Source organism: Sphaerodactylus townsendi, linkage group LG07, assembly GCF_021028975.2.
Source record: "Sphaerodactylus townsendi isolate TG3544 linkage group LG07, MPM_Stown_v2.3, whole genome shotgun sequence".
Classification (NCBI taxonomy): Eukaryota; Metazoa; Chordata; class Lepidosauria; order Squamata; family Sphaerodactylidae; genus Sphaerodactylus; species Sphaerodactylus townsendi.
The window spans coordinates 68977039-68995287 of record NC_059431.1 but is presented as its reverse complement, the minus strand read 5'-3'; the positions used below and the strand labels follow the sequence as shown (position 1 = coordinate 68995287).

The 18249-nt window shown below is 41.7% G+C and overlaps 1 protein-coding gene across 2 annotated transcripts; it reads left to right on the top strand.

Moving 5' to 3' along the window:
• Positions 1–714: 714 nt before the first annotated feature.
• On the top strand, positions 715–11913 carry CTSL (cathepsin L). 2 transcript variants are annotated; one of them, XM_048503845.1, is made up of 8 exons: positions 715–903; positions 3236–3368; positions 4861–4983; positions 5207–5362; positions 6339–6563; positions 7866–8034; positions 10362–10479; positions 11457–11913. In XM_048503845.1, exons 2-8 carry the CDS (start codon positions 3243–3245, stop codon positions 11554–11556), a joined length of 1017 nt encoding a protein of 338 aa, XP_048359802.1. In that variant the 5' UTR covers positions 715–903; positions 3236–3242; the 3' UTR covers positions 11557–11913. The 2 variants fall into 2 exon arrangements, with proteins under 2 accessions (XP_048359802.1, XP_048359801.1); XM_048503844.1 differs by lacking the exon at positions 715–903 and adding an exon at positions 1788–1810.
• Positions 11914–18249: the final 6336 nt, after the last annotated feature.

Genomic DNA, 18249 nt, shown 5'->3' with positions numbered 1-18249 from the left:
GACTTGATGACAAAAATAAATGATGTGCTTGTAACTATTTAACTCCAAGAGAACTGTGTTCCTTAAGTTGGGGAGAAAGTATGTCTCTTTTCCTTTTCGGGGGAAGGAGTGGCCACAGCTAACAACGTCAAAACTAAATAGGATTTATACCTGAATAAAGATGCATAGCCTTGGGCTGCCTGAATAAGAGTGGAAAGAGCAACTATAAATTCAGTCATGGTGATTAACTTAACAGAGTGGAAGAGAATAAACATTTGGGAAAGTGAAACAGCATGGTCATTTTGACTTCCTTTAACTCACTTCCACGTTTTCACTGTGGACAACAAAAGTGCTTGTGAAAAACAGAAGCGCTGCAAGCAATAAAACATGTTGAAGCATAGCAACAGTGATTTGTTTTTAGAGCAGGGAGGATGACTGTCTTTTCATCATGAGTGGTGCCCAGAGGCTGGGGCCGGCTATAAATGATATATCTGAAACATCTGTGGCTAATGGAACTGAGGTGTAAGGAAACCCGCGTGCCCTAATACTGCCATGAGTCTTGTTTGTTCGTTCTGCCATATCTCATTGTGCTTGATGCTGATGCGCGTATCTTGTTCGTGTATTAGATTTCTAAGCAGCTACACGCAAGCTAGGTCAGCGTTCTTGTCCCCGGCAATCTCACCCACCCGCTTCCAGTAAGCAAAGCTGCATTTTGCATTCCCGCGCGACCCCACCCGCTCCAGTCTGGGCTTCGTCGGCATCACGAGACCGCCAGTCACGAACTTTTGCAGGATTAGGCCTCGCTCCGCCTCGGCGCTCTCCTTGCAGCCAATGTGAGTGCGGCAGGGGTTGAACCTGGCAAGCCGGAGAGATTTATAGCAAAGCCCCGGTGCCTGGGCCAGCTAGAGGGACCCTTGTGGGAAGGTGAGTAAACAAATCCAGGGGACCGGATCGGGGTTTTCACTCGTCCTGGATTAGCAGGCAGGAGCGCTGTGGTCTTCGGTGTTTTTTTCTGCTCGCACGCCCAAGGAGAGATTTTGGGGCTCCTTTCCCTGTCAGAAGGGCTTCTTGAGCTCCGTCTATAAAAGACGCTTCCCTGTGAAGCGGTTTCTTTTTTCATATCCTCACCACCTCTACCAGTCGCGCGCCTTTTGCAGGCTGCGGGGCAGCAGAGGCTGCCTGGGGGAGGCCAAGCCAGGCCCTGCGCCATGGACAACCTTTGGGGACGGCATCTAGATGCTGGGGGAGGGTTATGTGTGCGAGAGACTTAGCCTTGCTTGGGCCCCAGCCGGCGGCGATCCCCTGCCTGAGACGCCTTGCCTTCCCCCTGCGTGTTTTGCAAATTTATTCTCAGATCGCCTTTTCACCATCCCGGTTCTTCGATCTTTCCCTCTGCCCTTCCTCGTTTTGTTTTTAAGCCATTCGTTTGTTTTGTGCTGAGGGGGACATTAGCTGACCTTTGTTTGGGCAGCGAGGCTTCCCTTCCCCCCGCCCCCAGCTGGCAGCGGGTCAGTCGCCGAGGAGGTTTGTTTGCACCGGGCTGGACGATCTCGGGACGGGCTCTGGGGGTCACGTGTTTTTCCCTCCCCTCCTCCTCCTCGGGAATATTGCGTGCTACGCCGTGAGACCTCGTGCCCCGCATCCCCAACCCGGCCTTCGGGTCAGGAAAGCGGAAATGATTCCGGGAAAACGCCTGATGAGTCACGTCGATGGCCTGAGAGATTGTTTGGGGCTCCAGCCATTTAGGTCCCCGGCGTGATTTTTGTTGTTACTAATTGCGCTGCGAGAAATAAACTCTTATTTAACGGGTGCAATAAAAACAGATGCCTCGGTAATAAGAAATCTTAGTTTGAAAGGCAAAAACTAATTTTAAAGCCCAACCTAATTTGTTGCTAATGTGCTTTCACATCTCGATCATTTATACTTGCATATTGATGTTGGTGTATCTAGTTGTTTGTCATGGTACGTTTCATCTCATGTAATTAAACCAGTGGGGTGATTAGGAATACAGTAAAATCCTGTGGATGTCAATTGGAAAGTAGGGATTCTTTGAATTTGGCCTGTGTTGTAGCTGGCAAAACAGATACCAGGGTTTAACATTTATAGAGATAAAATTTGGTTCTGTAATTGACAGTCCACATAAGGATAGAAAAAAGAGGTAATAAATTAACCCAAAATAAATTTCATTAAGAACCAAAGAATGTTAAAAGACAATATAAATATGGGTTCAATAATGTCATAAGTGTACACAAATAAACAATGTGGCTGGTCAGGGTCAGTAATAGTTGTTTTTACTTATGTAGGTTTGTGAGGCTACTATTTGGGCCAAGATGTTTTTTTAAAAGAAATGTGGTAATATACATTTTCCTATATTTATGATTATGCTTTTGACCTTTAGATACTGAGCCCATATTTACATTGTCTGAACTTTCTTTGGTTCTTAATCCTGTTTTCTTTCTGCCATTAAGTCATGGAATGGATTATGTTATCCCTTCCTTGCCTCTGTATTGTAAATGAGGTGGTAGGAAGTATAGTAGTTCTACTTTATACAGTCACATCAGAAGCTTTTCTATGGATAAACTATAACAGCTGTTTCTTATCTTTCTCTGACATTTACTCTCTTGTGCCTTTCAGAGTGAATTATTTTTCTTCAATTCTTGGTTAAGCAAAATACATCCTTGTACTGCGTGTGCTGTCCTTTTTGTAATTCTTTGTGTATTTCGTTGAAAACTTTTTGGAAAAAGTTGACATTTCCACAGCAACTTAGTCTTTACTAATATTTAGTCCTTATTAGTTGTTCATATATGCACTGCTGGCTGTCACAGGTCTACATTTAACTTTTCTAGAAGGGTTCCTGTTTCCATTCTTTGATAGTTGTTTTGTTTCTCAGACTGGGCTTCTTTGAGGATTAAAGTTTCTTTGTGTTTTAACCCTCTGCTGAGAAGACCACAGCAGGCATTTGCTTGAATTGAGATGCGGGTTATGAGAAATCTTTGGAAAGGAAACTTCACCAAAGCATCTGGAAAAAAATAAATCACTCTTTGTTCCAGTTTTGTTCAGGCATTCCAGAGAAAAGAAGACCAACTGCTTTGGTCAAGTTAGTAAGTGCACAACCAGCATGAAACCTATGGTAAACTGTCTATGTGAAGATGGCGAAAGGATAATGTTGACTTTATCTAATCTATTTATACTTCTGTATGAGCACTGCCACAGAGAGAATTCCATGTCTAACCAACCCCCCTTTTTTCTTTTAAAGTTTCAACATGAAGCTGAATCTGTGCCTATTGGCCTTAAGTTGGAGTGCATGCTTTGCAGCTCCAGGCCTAGATCCTGCATTGGATGATCACTGGCAAATGTGGAAGACATGGCATAGTAAAAAATACCATGAGGTGAGTATCTGTGGCAGAGAGGTACTCCTACACGTGATTTGACATGCAGTAACATACATTCCAGAACGGTGTTCTGTCGAACATTTTGTGAGTGACTCACAAGAAGCTCTGAAAGACACCCTGTTAGAGCTTTGTGCTATAATGTACCAAAGCATCCCTAAGAGATTTATGCTGTCAGTGTAAAGTCAGCCATCAAGGCTGGTCATCTTTTTGTCCCCCTGCCTTAGTAAAAGCGATAGACATCACTGTGATGGAAAATCACTGCTGTAATAATGGATAATAAGCTCCCAAGTAGTGGGTCCAGATACTTGTCCAGTATCAAAGCTTTGAGGATTATATAAGTAAATTACTATTCTGATTTTCTTCTCCAGTTTTTTTGCTAGTTAAGGAATTTGTTCCATATTTAGAACAGTATATGTAACTCTTCAGGAAGGACAGGTTTTAGGACTTCATGGTTAATGAAAGCATCTTAAATCTTATTGAAGCAAATGGTGCGTCAAATTGTTATGGCTAAAATCAAGGTGTCTTTTGTACAGCGATAGTAGATGTTTGTAAAATATGTGCCCAGTATGGTCCTCTCTTGGATCAAAACATTTGATCTGATTTCTAAAATAATAGTTAACGTGAAATAGAAAATTATTTGCAACAATAATTCTGCTGACATAATGTTAATGGCAGCAGTGCAATAGGAGCAGTAGAGAATTTTTCTGTTTGTTTTTCATGGGTCAGACGTTGCACCACATCTTAGTTAGGAAATCTTAATTAAGGAAATTATGTGGTATGAACTCACAAAGCATAGTTGCTGCTAGAACTCTAAACACACTTGGGTGTACGTGCACATGTACCATCAAGTCTTAAGCAACTCATGGGTGCCCCAGGACCATGGGTTTTCAAGGCAAAAAATGAGCAGAAGTGGTTTGCCATTGTCTCTACATAGCATCTCCAGTCTTCTTTACTGCTCTCCCATTGAAGTATTAACTGTGGCTAGCTTCCAAGCTCTAATGAGATCAGACTAGTCTGGACTATTAGACTGCTCCAGAAGCAAGTGAGTGAGAGAAACTGAGCTGCAGAAAGTCTGGCAGACAAAAACTGATGAGCAGCTGTAAACTGTGGCTTCCATTGGCTAACCATTTATTTGTTTATTTTTACTATACATGATTCCACAAATCTGATAGTGATTTCACAATAGGTGAATTCCACATGAGCTTGCTAAAAATTAACAGAGAAGGAGAGAGAGAAGGCCAAAGATGGTAACTGTTGCTGCCTCAACCATATGCCTGGTGGAACAGCTTTGACTTACAGCCCTGCAGAATTGCATGAAATCCTGCAGGATCCTGGTCTCATTAGACAGTGTTCCACCAGGGCCAAAAATGCTGTGTTAACCATGGCCTAAGTTCTAGACTATTAGGTAGAAACCATAGTTAATGTGATGTTTGACCTGAATCCATGATTTTATTGGCTGGTGAAGACTAAATTCTGTCAACCCTTGTAGAAGGAGGAAGGATGGAGGAGACTGGTTTGGGAGAAGAACCTAAAAATGATTGAATTGCACAACCTTGACCACAGCATGGGAAAACACAGTTACAGACTGGGAATGAATCACTTTGGAGACATGGTATGTATGAGCAATTTCCTCAGTACTAGTTGTATGAATTATGATATACCAGTAGTAACATTTTCTCCTGACGTTTCACCTGCATTTGTGACTGACATCTTCAGAGGAACATGGCCGTACAGCCCAGAAACCACACCACACCCCAGTGATTCCGGCCATGAAAACCTTTGACAATAAATTGTGATATACATTGGCCTGCTGATGTGTTTCTTTTTTCATTCAGACTAATGAAGAGTTCAGGGAGGTGATGAATGGATTCAAATACAACAAATCAAAAAGAAAGTATACAGGATCAGAGTTTCTTGAACCAAACTTTTTTGAGGCACCAAGATCTGTTGACTGGAGAGAGAAGGGATATGTAACTCCGGTGAAGGATCAGGTATGCATCTTCTGTCTTTTATATTTGGGAACATGTGATTACAAGAAATACCTTGGGCCAACCGTGTCTTAAATGAATGTGGAGCAGCCCTCTCTCTAATTCTGGTGAAATCCCAGAGACTGTCCTGTGTACTCTACAAAGATGATAATGCAGTATGGTATAATGCATGTAATGTATTGTATTAAACAGGTCTGTACAATTTTCAGTTCTATGCAGATCTCCTTTAATCCAAGACCTGGCAAGAACGTGTTTTCTTAAATTTCATCACTGCAATAAAATAATCACTAGAGGTGAGGCCCCCTCCCTCCAGCTGCTTTCAGCTGTTGCTGTCAGTCTTGCTGGGAAGTAGTGACCAAGTAAACTTATGTGACTGCTAAGGTTGCCAGCTATTTTACTGTTAAGCAGTTAACTGAAAGGAAAGTGATGTCGCCTACTTCCTGTAGCTTTAAGAGGCAGAATAAAACAGGCTTATGAGGAGTCAGAAAAGATGAGCGTGTGATGTTCCTGAGCAGTGCCTGGAAGGTGAATTGAGAGAGGAAGGACATGGAATGGAATAGAGAGGCATTAGCACAGCTTGTTATTTATTTAGGAAAAGGTGCCAAGAGTCCAAAGCACTTCAGTCAGGGCTGACAGTTCTGCTCTTGTAAATTAGGCCATTATTCCTTCCTCCCATATGACAGAGCTGAAAACAAGTTAATGGCTTGCCATATGTGATGGCAAGGCTGAGCCATAAGGTTTCCATCATTTTGGCTATGTTTTGAACCATTCGGCTCCTGAACATGTGAACCTGCCTTATGTATCAGACCAGTGGTTTCTGGGGGTTAGGATGATTCATTCTCAACTGGCAGAAACTGTTTAGAGACTTGGGGCAAAAGCTTTTCATATTGCCTGCAGCTGGTTCTTTAACTGAACTATTCTGAGCCAAAGCTCTAAGAGCAAGTACCTTACACGTCTGTTTTCCCCCTCTTAACCTCAGGGAGAATGTGGCTCTTGCTGGGCTTTCAGCACAACCGGAGCCCTTGAAGGACAGCACTTCCGCAAAACTGGCAAGCTGGTTTCTCTGAGTGAGCAAAACCTTGTTGACTGCTCTCGGCCTGAAGGAAATGAGGGGTGTAATGGAGGCCTCATGGATCATGCTTTCCAATACGTAAAAGACAATGGAGGGATTGACTCAGAGGAATCCTACCCATACATTGCAAAGGTAAAATGACTTCTTAATTGACTGGTGATTTCATCTCTTACCTGCTCTTATTTAAAATTCTTTAGTATTATCTATCAGATAAACAGGGCTTAAATGGAGTCCTGATACCAGAGTCAAATCACATTTAGAAACTCAAAACAAGCAGAATTCTTTGGATGGAAGAGGTTTACTGCATTTCTTGTTGTGATGCCCAGTCAAAAGTAATACAGCTAAAACAATCTGTTTTGGGCTATTTGATAATCAACCTTGCACCTTAAGAACAAAACCCATCTGCCACTTGGCAGTGAATAAATTCAGAGAGGTGTTCTGTTTCCTAAGGGATGGACAGATTGTGGTGAATGCATATTCAACCTTGATGTTGCTGCTTCATAATAGAAGGTAGTGCTTTGAACATGTGAAAATTGTGGCTGTGCTAATTCTTACATCGCTCTGAGGCTTTGTTCTACTTATGTCAGCAGTGCATTTGTCAAGCAGAAAATGCATGCAATGCAGTGATAAACTTTCAGGAGATATGAAAGGTTTGGGTAGAATCCATATGACACTGGGACATTTAATATGTTTGAGACCGAAGTTGCTTAGGTGCTCTGTGAAATTTCTCTGTTGAGGAAAATGTGCATATTTGTTCCTACTGCCTTGGATGGACGGGTATCCACTCTTCAGAACTGAAGGTCTTATATTGTCGAAGGTCTTATACTTCCTGCATCCCCACTTTGAGAGAAATTAGGAACCATGAATATTTGAGTGCCAGAAAAGTGTAGTGGTTAGAGCATTGGACTAGAATCTGGGAAAGACAGTTTGAGATACCTGCTCTGCCACAGGAAGCTGATTAAATAAACCTGGCTGGTCAGTCTTAGTCTACCTACCTCTAAGGATAAAGTGGATAAGGAGGAGATGTTGTAAGATAGTTTTGCTCCCACTGGGGAGAACAGGTGTGTATAAACGAAATAAGTAGAATGTATTGTCGAAGGCTTTCACGGCCGGAATCACTTGGGTGCTGTGTGGTTTCCGGGCTGTATGGCCGTGTTCTAGCAACATTCTCTCCTGACGTTTCGCCTGCATCTGTGCCAGCCACAGATGCAGGCGAAACGTCAGGAGAGAATGTTGCTAGAACACGGCCATACAGCCCGGAAACCACACAGCACCCAAGAAATAAGTAGAACTTGGGGAATAAGGGTGCAAAGATATCCTGAGCTTAATAGTATTGTGCTTCTTTATTGGAACTGTGTTTTGCATGAACTAGCTTAAGGTTTTCAGTGTTAGCGCTTGGTTTCTGACCCTTGGCATTCCCTCTTACCCCCACAGGATGATGAAGATTGCCTGTATAAGGCTGAATACAATGCTGCTAATGACACTGGCTTTGTTGACATCCCAGAAGGGCGTGAAAGGGCCCTCATGAAGGCTGTGGCTGCTATGGGTCCAGTTTCTGTGGCTATTGACGCTGGTCACTCTTCTTTCCAGTTCTATGAATCAGGTAAGACTTTATCCAGATTTGTGTGGGATTGTCTTTTTTATTTACTGTTCTGAATGAGGCATTATGCCTTCTTTCATAGAAAGAAGTGACCATTAAAAACCATTAAGTTAATGGCTCTCCTTTTTATTACCCCTGTGTGTTATGTCACAGTCCAGCCTTTCATATTCTAAACATATTCAGTATGTCAAACAGAAAAATTGAATTAACATTAAAATTTATTCTTTCTCCAAGGTGCTCAGTACATACCAGCACTCGTGGAAGTTTACAGGATACTTGTGATACCACATATGCCCTGTGGTTCACCAATTTAGTTTTCAGGCCCAATTAAACTATTTGACAAGCTTCAGACTTAATTTAACAAAATCTTTACTCTACCCCATGTATAGGTTTTTCAATCATACAGCTTGACATGGGCCTTCCAAACATTTCAGTCTTGATGTGGAAAGCAATTATTAACTGCAAATTTAGCTTCTCAGTGCTGATGATCTTCCAGTATTTACTCAAGTAGCAGTGCATGGGCACTGTTGGTCCTCGTGGAACAGAACTTTGGATTGCAAAATTACTAACAAAATTGGCTGTTGTGTGTTTTCTTAACCTTTTACCCGTATCTATGGCTGGCATTTGCAGCCAGAGATGCGGGTGAAATATTAGCAAAAGCTACGAGACCGCAGCCACACAGCCCAGAAAACCCACAACAGCAGGTTGATTCCTGCCATGAAATCTTTGAACCTTTTAGTGGGGAAAGAGCTGTAACTATAGTTAGAGTTTTCAGTCTCAGACATGACTGAAATCTTTTGCAAAAAGATGTAGATGGAATCTGTAAGCTCACACCATCCCATATTGGCCACGGAGAACACTCCAGACCACTGATAAAAATCTACTGGTGGTTCCCGGTCCCAAGGATGTGCAGTTGGTCTCAACCAAAGCCAGGGCTTTTTCCACTGTGGCTCCAGCCTCATGGAAATCTGTCAGAGGACACCAGGGTCTTGTGGGATCTTAAGCACTTCCGCAGGGCCTATAAAACAAATGTTCCATCAGACTTTTGGTTGAGGCCATGCATGTATTCCATTTCTATTTGCTAGCCTCCCACCACACTAACCACCTATGTGCTATTGTCATCTGTTATTGCCCCCTTTTTTAATTTTCCCCACACCCAGACAGTGGTTGTTGGGCTGAAATGATGGTTCTGATAGGTTTAGGTTGTTGGTTTGCCATCTGTTTTCTGGTCAGTTGCTGATGGTTTGATTTTTATAAATGATTTTATATACTGTTTTTAAATATGTTTGCGTACTGCCCTGAGCCTAGCCTTGGTCAGAAAGAGCAGGATATAAATTAAATAAATAATAAATAGAAACGTTCCCCTTTATGTAGGGATCAAATACCCAGCCAAATTTGAACTCCTGCATTACTTTTATATGCTGACCAGTCTCAAACTAAGGTGGCTGTACATGACAATGCATTGCTTACAACTTCGTTGATTGGTTTTTTCCTTAACGATTGCTTCAGAACAGCATCTCTGCTGTTGCCGCTTAATTGGTGTTTGATTCAATTGCAGGTGTTTTTTTAAATTTGCCCAAAACATACCATCCAGGGAGAATTTTTTTTTTTTTTGCAAGGTGGCTACTGAAATACTCAAGTATATCAGACATGCATAAACTAAGGTTATTTTAAGTAGCTATAGCCAACTTGGGCAGTAGATGTGACTAAACATAATTTTTCTGTTTTGATGTATGGTCTATGAACTGTTAAATCTTAATAAAGTGGATTACACCTGTGGACAGTTCTGGAACATTAAGAATTGTTAGTGAGGGTATGTGGAAAAGGCATTGCCAGCCAAAGAATGGAAACTGGATCAGGGTCTGCAGGCTTTTAGTTTACTGGCCAGCTGTTATTTGCAGTTGTCAGAAGCCCTCATTCACCATAGAGTGAGTGTCCTGAAGCAGGATGGGGAGGATAGGTTGTACTTTTGCAAAAACTTCATTACAAATGAAACCAGACCTGTCCCCTCCACCTTGTTCTTGCCCAGTGGCGTGCAACTGGTGGTTGTGTTCTTGCCTTCTAGAGGTCTGCTGTGGTCAGAAAATCTGGTGCCAACATCTTTTGTATTTAGCCATGTTCATATATTTAATGTATTGTAAGCACCAATCAACACACATATTAAGAAAGTCTGAACTGTACACAGATTACACAAGCGTTCACTGTGACTTGTGAACAGGGTTTTAGTAAATATCCAGTGAGGGACTGGGTGGTTTAAACATAATATACAATAGAGGAAGTGTTCTCTTCTCTCTCCTCCGCAAAATGGATCACCTTTTTTCTATTTCTAGGTATTTATTATGAACCACAATGCAGTAGTGAAGACCTGGATCATGGTGTTCTTGTAGTTGGATATGGCTTTCAGGGTGCAGATGAAAATGGAAAGAAGTACTGGATTGTTAAAAACAGGTACGCTCCGTTGCTTTTCTGCCAGAGTTTAGATTTAGGGTGACATTACAGCTTCCCGGTTGGGGCGGGGATCCCCCACTGGATGCAGAAAAGGGAGCCACTGTGCCCTTCTGGCACAGAATTTGGCACTGATGGGGGAGGGGACAATATCCAGGGTGGAGCTATTTGTAGGCAGCTTCCACCAGATTTTCAGCCCCTAGGCTGCACTGCGGCTAGCACCGAACTTGTGTCACAACTTTCATGGTGAAGTTTATTTTCCCCTATAGCGTTTCCCGAAGAGAAGCAGGAGAGTTTTGCAGTTTTTCCTCCTGCCCCATGCCACTGGACAACCTGATAGAAAAAGGTGCAGCTGTAATGCAGCGGCACTTTCCCTGGCCACTGCACTCCCCCACTCCCATCTGGATTGGGCTGTAAATAGGCTAGTGAACATTTTTGTGGACTAACAGCTTTGCAGATAATTTAAGAAGAATTTTGACCAATGTTAAGTTCACATTTGTGTTGGGTCAGGCATAAACTCCTGTGTCTTGCTAACTGTAGCTGAACATTGGGAACTTCTTTGAAATTGTGCCTTTGCTTTTATATAGTGCTTGTGCTTTTGTATTGTGTATGTCAGTTGTTGGGATTTGTACTAGTGTGGAAAGGCAGAATATGTCAGGAAACTTAGCTATATGTAACTCAGGTCAGAATGTTCTCTGCACTTTGTGCTGAAAGTTTTTGGTAAGGGTAGGCACAGAAAAGTCTATATTGTTGGCGCTGAAAGCTGGATTTTAGAATCCTTCTAATGGAGTCTTTCTGATTTTGTTGGGCAGTAAGACAGAAGACCAGTTGTTAAGCCATGTGAACTCTCAAGCCTATGTTCTAGAATCTCCAGGAGAGAATGTTTCAGACTACACAGATGCATTTATGTTACATCAAATAGATCTCAATGTAACTTCTCCAGATAATTGTTCTAATCAGACTTTCTTGCATTCTTTCAGCTGGAGTGAAAAGTGGGGTGACAAAGGCTATATCTACATGGCTAAAGACAGAAAAAACCACTGTGGGATAGCCACCGCAGCTAGCTATCCTTTAGTATAATTATGCAGAAGAGCCGCTGGAACACCCCTTGGTCTACTCTTATGAGACACTGGAACAATCTTTCTATCTTGCTGGGTTTGGACCAGACTTGTTCCAGTACCAGGATGATTTTCAACTGACTTAAACACATGTTGGAAATACATGTGGCTGTATCTGTTTCTTCCAAGATACGACTTTTTTTTTTTACCTTGAACTCTGAAGTTTACTTGATGGCAATGTACTTGTGTTTTAACTTAATGTAAGTATTATGTATACTAGCTTGTAGCCTAGCTGAAAGATATTCTTTTTTATTGTTTTTAAATGGCAAAGTTGCACATGAAGGGGTTGTTTTTCAGAAATAAACACTTGACATTTCAACATCTTGATGAGCTTTGTCTGTTATGCACTGTTTTCTCTTAACATTTTATTGCAATTTGTTTTGGTACAATGTTCCCCTTACCCATAAAGACTGCAACGATATCAGGAAAGGAGGTGGGAAAAGGAAAACAAAGATTGGAGAGTGGAATTGGAGAAAAAACTTTTCCAAACAGTTTTTAAAAACACACAAAGTTTAGTTAGCTTTTTCTATTGCATGTATATTTTAAGGCAATGTGTATAACTCATCTTTCAACCAAAGTAGTGTGCAATGTATTGTTGAAGGCTTTCACAGCCGGATTCAACTGGTTCTGGTGGGTTTTCCAGGCTGTGTGGCTATGGTCTGGTGGATACACCTCTGAAGATGCTAGCCACAGATGCAGGCGAAACTTTAGAAACAAGATCCACCAGACCACGGCCACACAGCCTTGAAAACCCACCAAAGTAGTGTGCAGTTCATAAGAAGGGTTCAACATCATACAGGTTTTAATAGTTCATTATAGAGGCATGAAAAATACACACCGAAATGTCTGCCTAACTTTACCTGCACCAGCAGCCCAAATAAAATTCAGAAAAACCATATTGTTATCATCCAGGTACTGCTTCTGTTCAAAATTGAGAGGGTAGCCATGCTGGTCTATAGTAAAAAACTAAATTTGAGTCCAGAAGCACCTTAGAAGCCAACAAGATTAGATATGAGCAACAAAGAGGCTGAAATGTCCTTCATCAGATATCAGAAGATGAATTTTTCTGTTATTTCTGTTAAAATTCTCAACCACCTTTTCTCAACCGTAAGTCTCAAACTGGCTTCTTTCCCTTCCTCTACTTACAACAGACACCTTGTGAGATAGGTGGTGCTGAGAGAGTTCTGAATGAACTGATTGGTCCAATGTTACCCAGCAGGTTCCATGTGGAGGAGTGGGGAATCAAACCCAGTTCTCCAGATTAGAGTCCACTCCTCTCAACCACCTCTCAACACCACACTGGCTCTCTGAAGCTTATGCTTTAGTAAATTTGTTAGTCCGGGTGTGTTATGACTTTTGTTTTATCAGTGTAATACCCAATGTAATACTCATTGTGAATTTTCTGGCTTCCATGGGGAAAGTAGTACTAAAAATTCAAATATGAATAGTTAGTTCCTTGTCACACATTTCTTCTTGGGTGCCTCTAAACCCTCCTCTATAAGTAGTGCTAGGTTAATAAATCTCACATAATTCTTACTCGGCTTCCACATGAACCAATAGCACATTACAGAAGAGCATCATATGGCTCGGAAATAGTAAATCTTTGCATAATCGTAGGCATTCCCTCTTTTACTCTGTCACAAACTTAAGACCTGCACTTGCAATTCCCATCCAATAAACCCAAGCTCTAGTGTTCATAAAGAAAACTCTAAAACCGCCTGCCTGTGGGAAACCATCTCATGGGCAATTGCTGACGTTTGCTTGCAACTAGGCCACATCCTAGTTGGATTTTGCCAGGAAACTACATGGATGTATGACTAGCATTTTATCTCCACAGATTCCAATACTCATAGCACCTGTCTCTTATAGGTGCATGTTCCAAAGGAAGGATGTAACTGATTGCTAGAACAAAGTTGGAAAGGAAAGTTTTCCCAGCTATTTCAAACACTTAGAGGAACTTAACTAAAAGTAAAAAATTAAGCCTCTTTCCAGTAGTACTCAAATGCAGATAATGTTGGCAATAGCTCCCACAGAATGCAATGGAGAAAACAGACTAAAATTTGGGACAGTATTGACTTCCACAGAGGGGAACACCAAGCAATAGCAGTCAGGTTTCATTATGACAGTGCTAGTTACAGGTTTCTAACTTTCATGAAAGGAAATGGCTCCCACAGCCATCACTTAGGAAGACAGTTTCCACTCTTTCTTCCTGCAATAAATAGGCTTTTTTTGTCTTTTTAGACTGCTATTCCTTCCATTTGTGTTTTCTCTTGCTACAGTAAATACCTGCCCAAAACCCTGCTCCAATGAAACTGTTGTGATGGAGCATATAGGGAGAAATGGGTCCAAGGCCATGAAGTAGTTTGTATCTACTAGCTAAAACTTAACTTGACCCTCCTAATGGATGGGCAGCCAGTGGGATGATTGCAGGAAGAAAGTAATATGCATGTTCCATCTAGCTACTGATAATAACAAAGCCAAAGTATTCTGCAGCCGTTGAAGTTTCCAGATTGATTTTGTGGGGAGAACAATGTATAGCACACTACAGTAGTCTAGTCTCAATGTTTCTGTGATATGGATCCAAGTAGCCAGATCCGCTGTATCAAGACACTTGGATATCTTTCAGGTTAGGCTGAGTTGGCTGAGTTTTTGCAGCTGCGTTAACCTGCTTCTCCAGTACGTTGGGTCCAGTATGTATAACCCCAGGGCTATTAAATTAGTCAGGAAGGGTCAACCAAAACTCCCATCAGAAGAGGGGAGCCTGGCATCTTTTAAGATCTTTTCCTTCCCTACTAGCATTACTTCTGTATTTTCAGAGTTTAGTTTCAATTTGTTTCTGGAATGGGACGGGTTCCTCATTGAAAAACAGTGCTCAAAAGAGTCACAGGGTGACATTTCAAAGAGCTACGTAGCGCTCCTGAGTCACTAAGTATCACTGATCTAAACCAATCTGTCTTGCTAAACAAAGATCTGGGGGGTAGAAGACAAAAATCCATTCCTCTGGAGAAAATGCCTGCTTTGGAGTGTGCATTTGATGGCGTTATATCCAAACTGAGGTTCCTCCCGTTTCCAAACCCTTTCCTCTTTAAAGGGTTTAGAAACGGGAGGAACTTCAGTTTGGGTATAATGCCATCAAATACACACTCCAAAGCAGGCATTTTCTCCAGAGGAATGTATCTCTGTGGTCTGGAGATCAGCTGTAATTTCAGGAGGTTGTCAGACCCTAATTGGAGGTTGGCAACACTAACGACAACCCCATTTCCCTCCATTCTTGACTTTTGAAGGGGTCCCTGTTTTCCATTTGGTTACAGACACACTTATGCAATTGTTGGTTTTTATGTTTTCAAGTGGAGGCATCTGTCTTTCCCCCCTTCTTTCCAAAAGGCTAAGAAGCAACTTGGTAACAGCCCCTCTAAAGCCGATCAGTGCTGCTGCACATCCTGTTCAAGATACAGACAGGAGGCCTGAAATCTCCCCTAGTTGTTGCGGGGGAGGGGTGTGTGTGTGTGAAGGTTCATATCCAGCCCAAAGTTGAGTTCTCAAGAATCTGAAATCCTACATGCTGTTTTGTGACCCTTTGGGGGAAGGGGGGTAATAGGAGGGTATTATAAGGTTTTTAAATTATTATTCTTGTTTGCACATCTGGACTCTGTACGGAGATGTCAGGCATGTATTGCTATACCTTGCACTTCAGCGTCTTTTGACCTCACAGTTGTGCCTAGTAGACAGCAATTCAATTATCAGTCATATGACTGTCAGTTTGTCCCTGGCTTGACACTCTGTTTTGTTAGTATAGTTACCCTTTGACACTTGAAACCATTGCTTGCTGCCAGCACAGACCTTGTTGGAATGATCTCTGCTTGTACATGCTTGGACAAAGCAAAGAAAAGTTGCGGACGAGAGAGCTAGAGCTGGGAAAAACAAAACCTTGCAGCATTCTCTGAGATTAGAAGGACAATGCTTGAAAAGACTGGCCTTCACTCATTTTTGTATTTTAATTCTTCCATCCCAAGTTGGTTCCTTCTCCTGTCATACAAATTTGTGCAATACAGATATAATTATTTTGCTAAGCACTACAACAATTTTGCTAGAATGTTTTGGCTTCTCAGTGAAATTCAGAAAAAAATCTAAAAGCATTCGTGGAAAAGAATTAGGTGTTCTTCCTGATATCGGAATGGCACTCTTATGCCCTTGTGGTAACTGTGCTGTGCTATTCAATTGAAGTTTGCCACCTGCAAGTTCTGTAGGAGTGGAGCCTGAGAGGACAGGGACCTTAGTGGCGTGCAATGCCATGAAATCCACCCTCTGAAGTATCCATATTTTCCAGGGGAACTGATCTCAGTAGTCAGGAGGTGAGCTGTAACTCCAGGAGATTCCTAGGTCTCACTTGGAGGGTGACATCCCTAATTCAATCCTATAAATTTTTGTTCAGTAGCCAGCAACAAAATAGTCTGCTATTATGTCAGTGGCTCAGAATGAGACAAAAACAAAACCTTCTTTGTGCCAGATTACACCATTTCTGTTTTAAAAGGTCTCTTTCTGTGGTCTGTTTTCTTCTCAGTGTGGAAGACTATGCAACTTTAGGAGGGAATTTGTGTCAACCTTCTGAGGTAAAACAACATGTGATGGAAATCTGTGATTGGAATTTTGGTGCTAAAAAGCAAGTGTGTGGGAGCAAAATGGGTCAGAACTGAAGTGCTGGGGAAGAAGGAGGCTTAACTCACTCCTTTGTGCTATTTCCCCCATCAAGAATGGTTTTTATAGGCTGCTGCAAGCCTCCATAGGTATGAAAGACAAGACCCAGGCCCATTCCACACAAAGTTTTAAAAATGTTTTCAGGCAGGTAATAAAATGTTTTCTCCATGTAGTTCTACATTGGGTTTTTTTCCACTTTGGTTCTGAGAACATTTTATTTCCAGCCCGGAAATGTTTTATCTGAATCCCCTTTTAAAACAATTCTTTGGTTTGAAATGTTTTCAAGACGTCTTCCCTTGCTGTGCAGGCATATTTAAAATGTTTTATCTTTCCCCCTGCTGTTTTCCTGCCTCTGTGCCATCCCCAAACTTCCCCCTCAGCATCATTTTATGGCATCCCTGAGCTCACTTGCTCATTCCCCCATACCTCTTTATTTTCATCATTTCTGTTTTTTCCTCTTTTTGGGGTGAAATCTTTGAACCATTGAATGCATAAAGCTACAGAGAATTGCAGTTAGGAAGTATTGAAACAGTGAAGCATCAATTCTACAAATAACCAACAAGGTGTGGTGGACACACCTCCTGGCAGCCATGAGTCATTTCAAGGGTGTGTTTGCAGGTAAACATCATGGTAAGGCAGGGGGGGATCAAAAATGCTTCGCAAACATTTTGGCTGCCTTGTGAAGAAAGGACCACTTATCTGTATTGTGTCCATATTTTTCTTCCACCAGGGCTAGAAGCAGATTGAGAAACATTTTTATCAGGCCAAGAGTTAACCACTCTTTCTCTAGCTCCAATCCATATCAACCCTGGTCCTGCTTTTTAGGACCAAAATAGTATTGGGAATTATAGCCACAAACTCCCAGCATCATATGTAGTTACTTTGGTCTGGAGGTTCATCAATATGAAACTCAGTATGATTACACCAGTAAACAGGAAGCAAAGGAAGTAGCTTATTAAATTGTAATAAGTAGCTTATTAGATTCATGAGGCAGGCAAGGTGAGGTGACACTGAACTGCAGTTCTAATGGTAGTATTTCAATACATTACTAGGATCTGTAAATTTGTATCGTCAAAATCATGGAGCTTAGAAGAGATGGAATGTTTACCATAGATTTAGGGGGGAAACCATGAAAAGTATGTGCAAAACATAAAATGTAGTTAATGCCAATTATTTCCTCCAGTCTTTACATGTACAGTAATTACCACAAACAGACATGCTTAAAAGTCCAAAAAGATTCCATCAGGTATAGGGCTACCTGACAGCCCTGAAACTATCAGAATAAGCCTCCAAATTTGAGTATTAGGGTTGAAGCTTGAGAGCTGACAATATTAATATAAGGGACCAAGCACTTCAGTTATATGTGTGAGTAGTTGAGAGCCGCTAACTTTTTGAACCTGAGGTCAGAGCCCAATGAACTATGAAAAGAAGGGAGGATACAAAGACACCATTGAAGAAGGTGGTTTCAGGGGGCTTTTATAAAATGTGGGGCCAGGCAAGACTGGTGATGAGAGGCTACAAGGCTGAGGTTGCAGTATGCATATTTATTTTGGAGTAATCCCCTGTGGAAACTGGGGCTTATTTCCCAGAAAAACATGCAATGATGGAACTGGGAAGTTAAAACGATTCAGGCTTGTTTCTGCTCCAAGACAGTAGAACAGGGGCCACTCAGTTTAGACCTGGCCTGTACCACCAACAGTGATTACTGTCTCACCAAGATACATGTTTTAAACTGAGTCATCCCAGCCAGGTATTTTCAATCAGGTCTTGACACACAAGATGACTGAACAAGAATTAAACAGATGGGATCAAGAAGTACACTGGATCATGGAACTGATCACAGGGTCATGGAATCTTATATGCAACGTCAAGCTAAATATTCTTGCCAATTCCTATGAGGCGTACAGTGGAATAGTTTATCACTGAAGTGGTTTTTTTCCGTGTAAGCAATGGATGATAT

Coding starts and splice junctions, on each gene's coding strand:
- CTSL (XM_048503844.1), top strand. Junction 5,363..6,338: donor TAACTCCGGTGAAGGATCAG/GTATGCATCTTC, acceptor TCTTAACCTCAG/GGAGAATGTGGCTCTTGCTG. Junction 6,564..7,865: donor CCTACCCATACATTGCAAAG/GTAAAATGACTT, acceptor TTACCCCCACAG/GATGATGAAGATTGCCTGTA.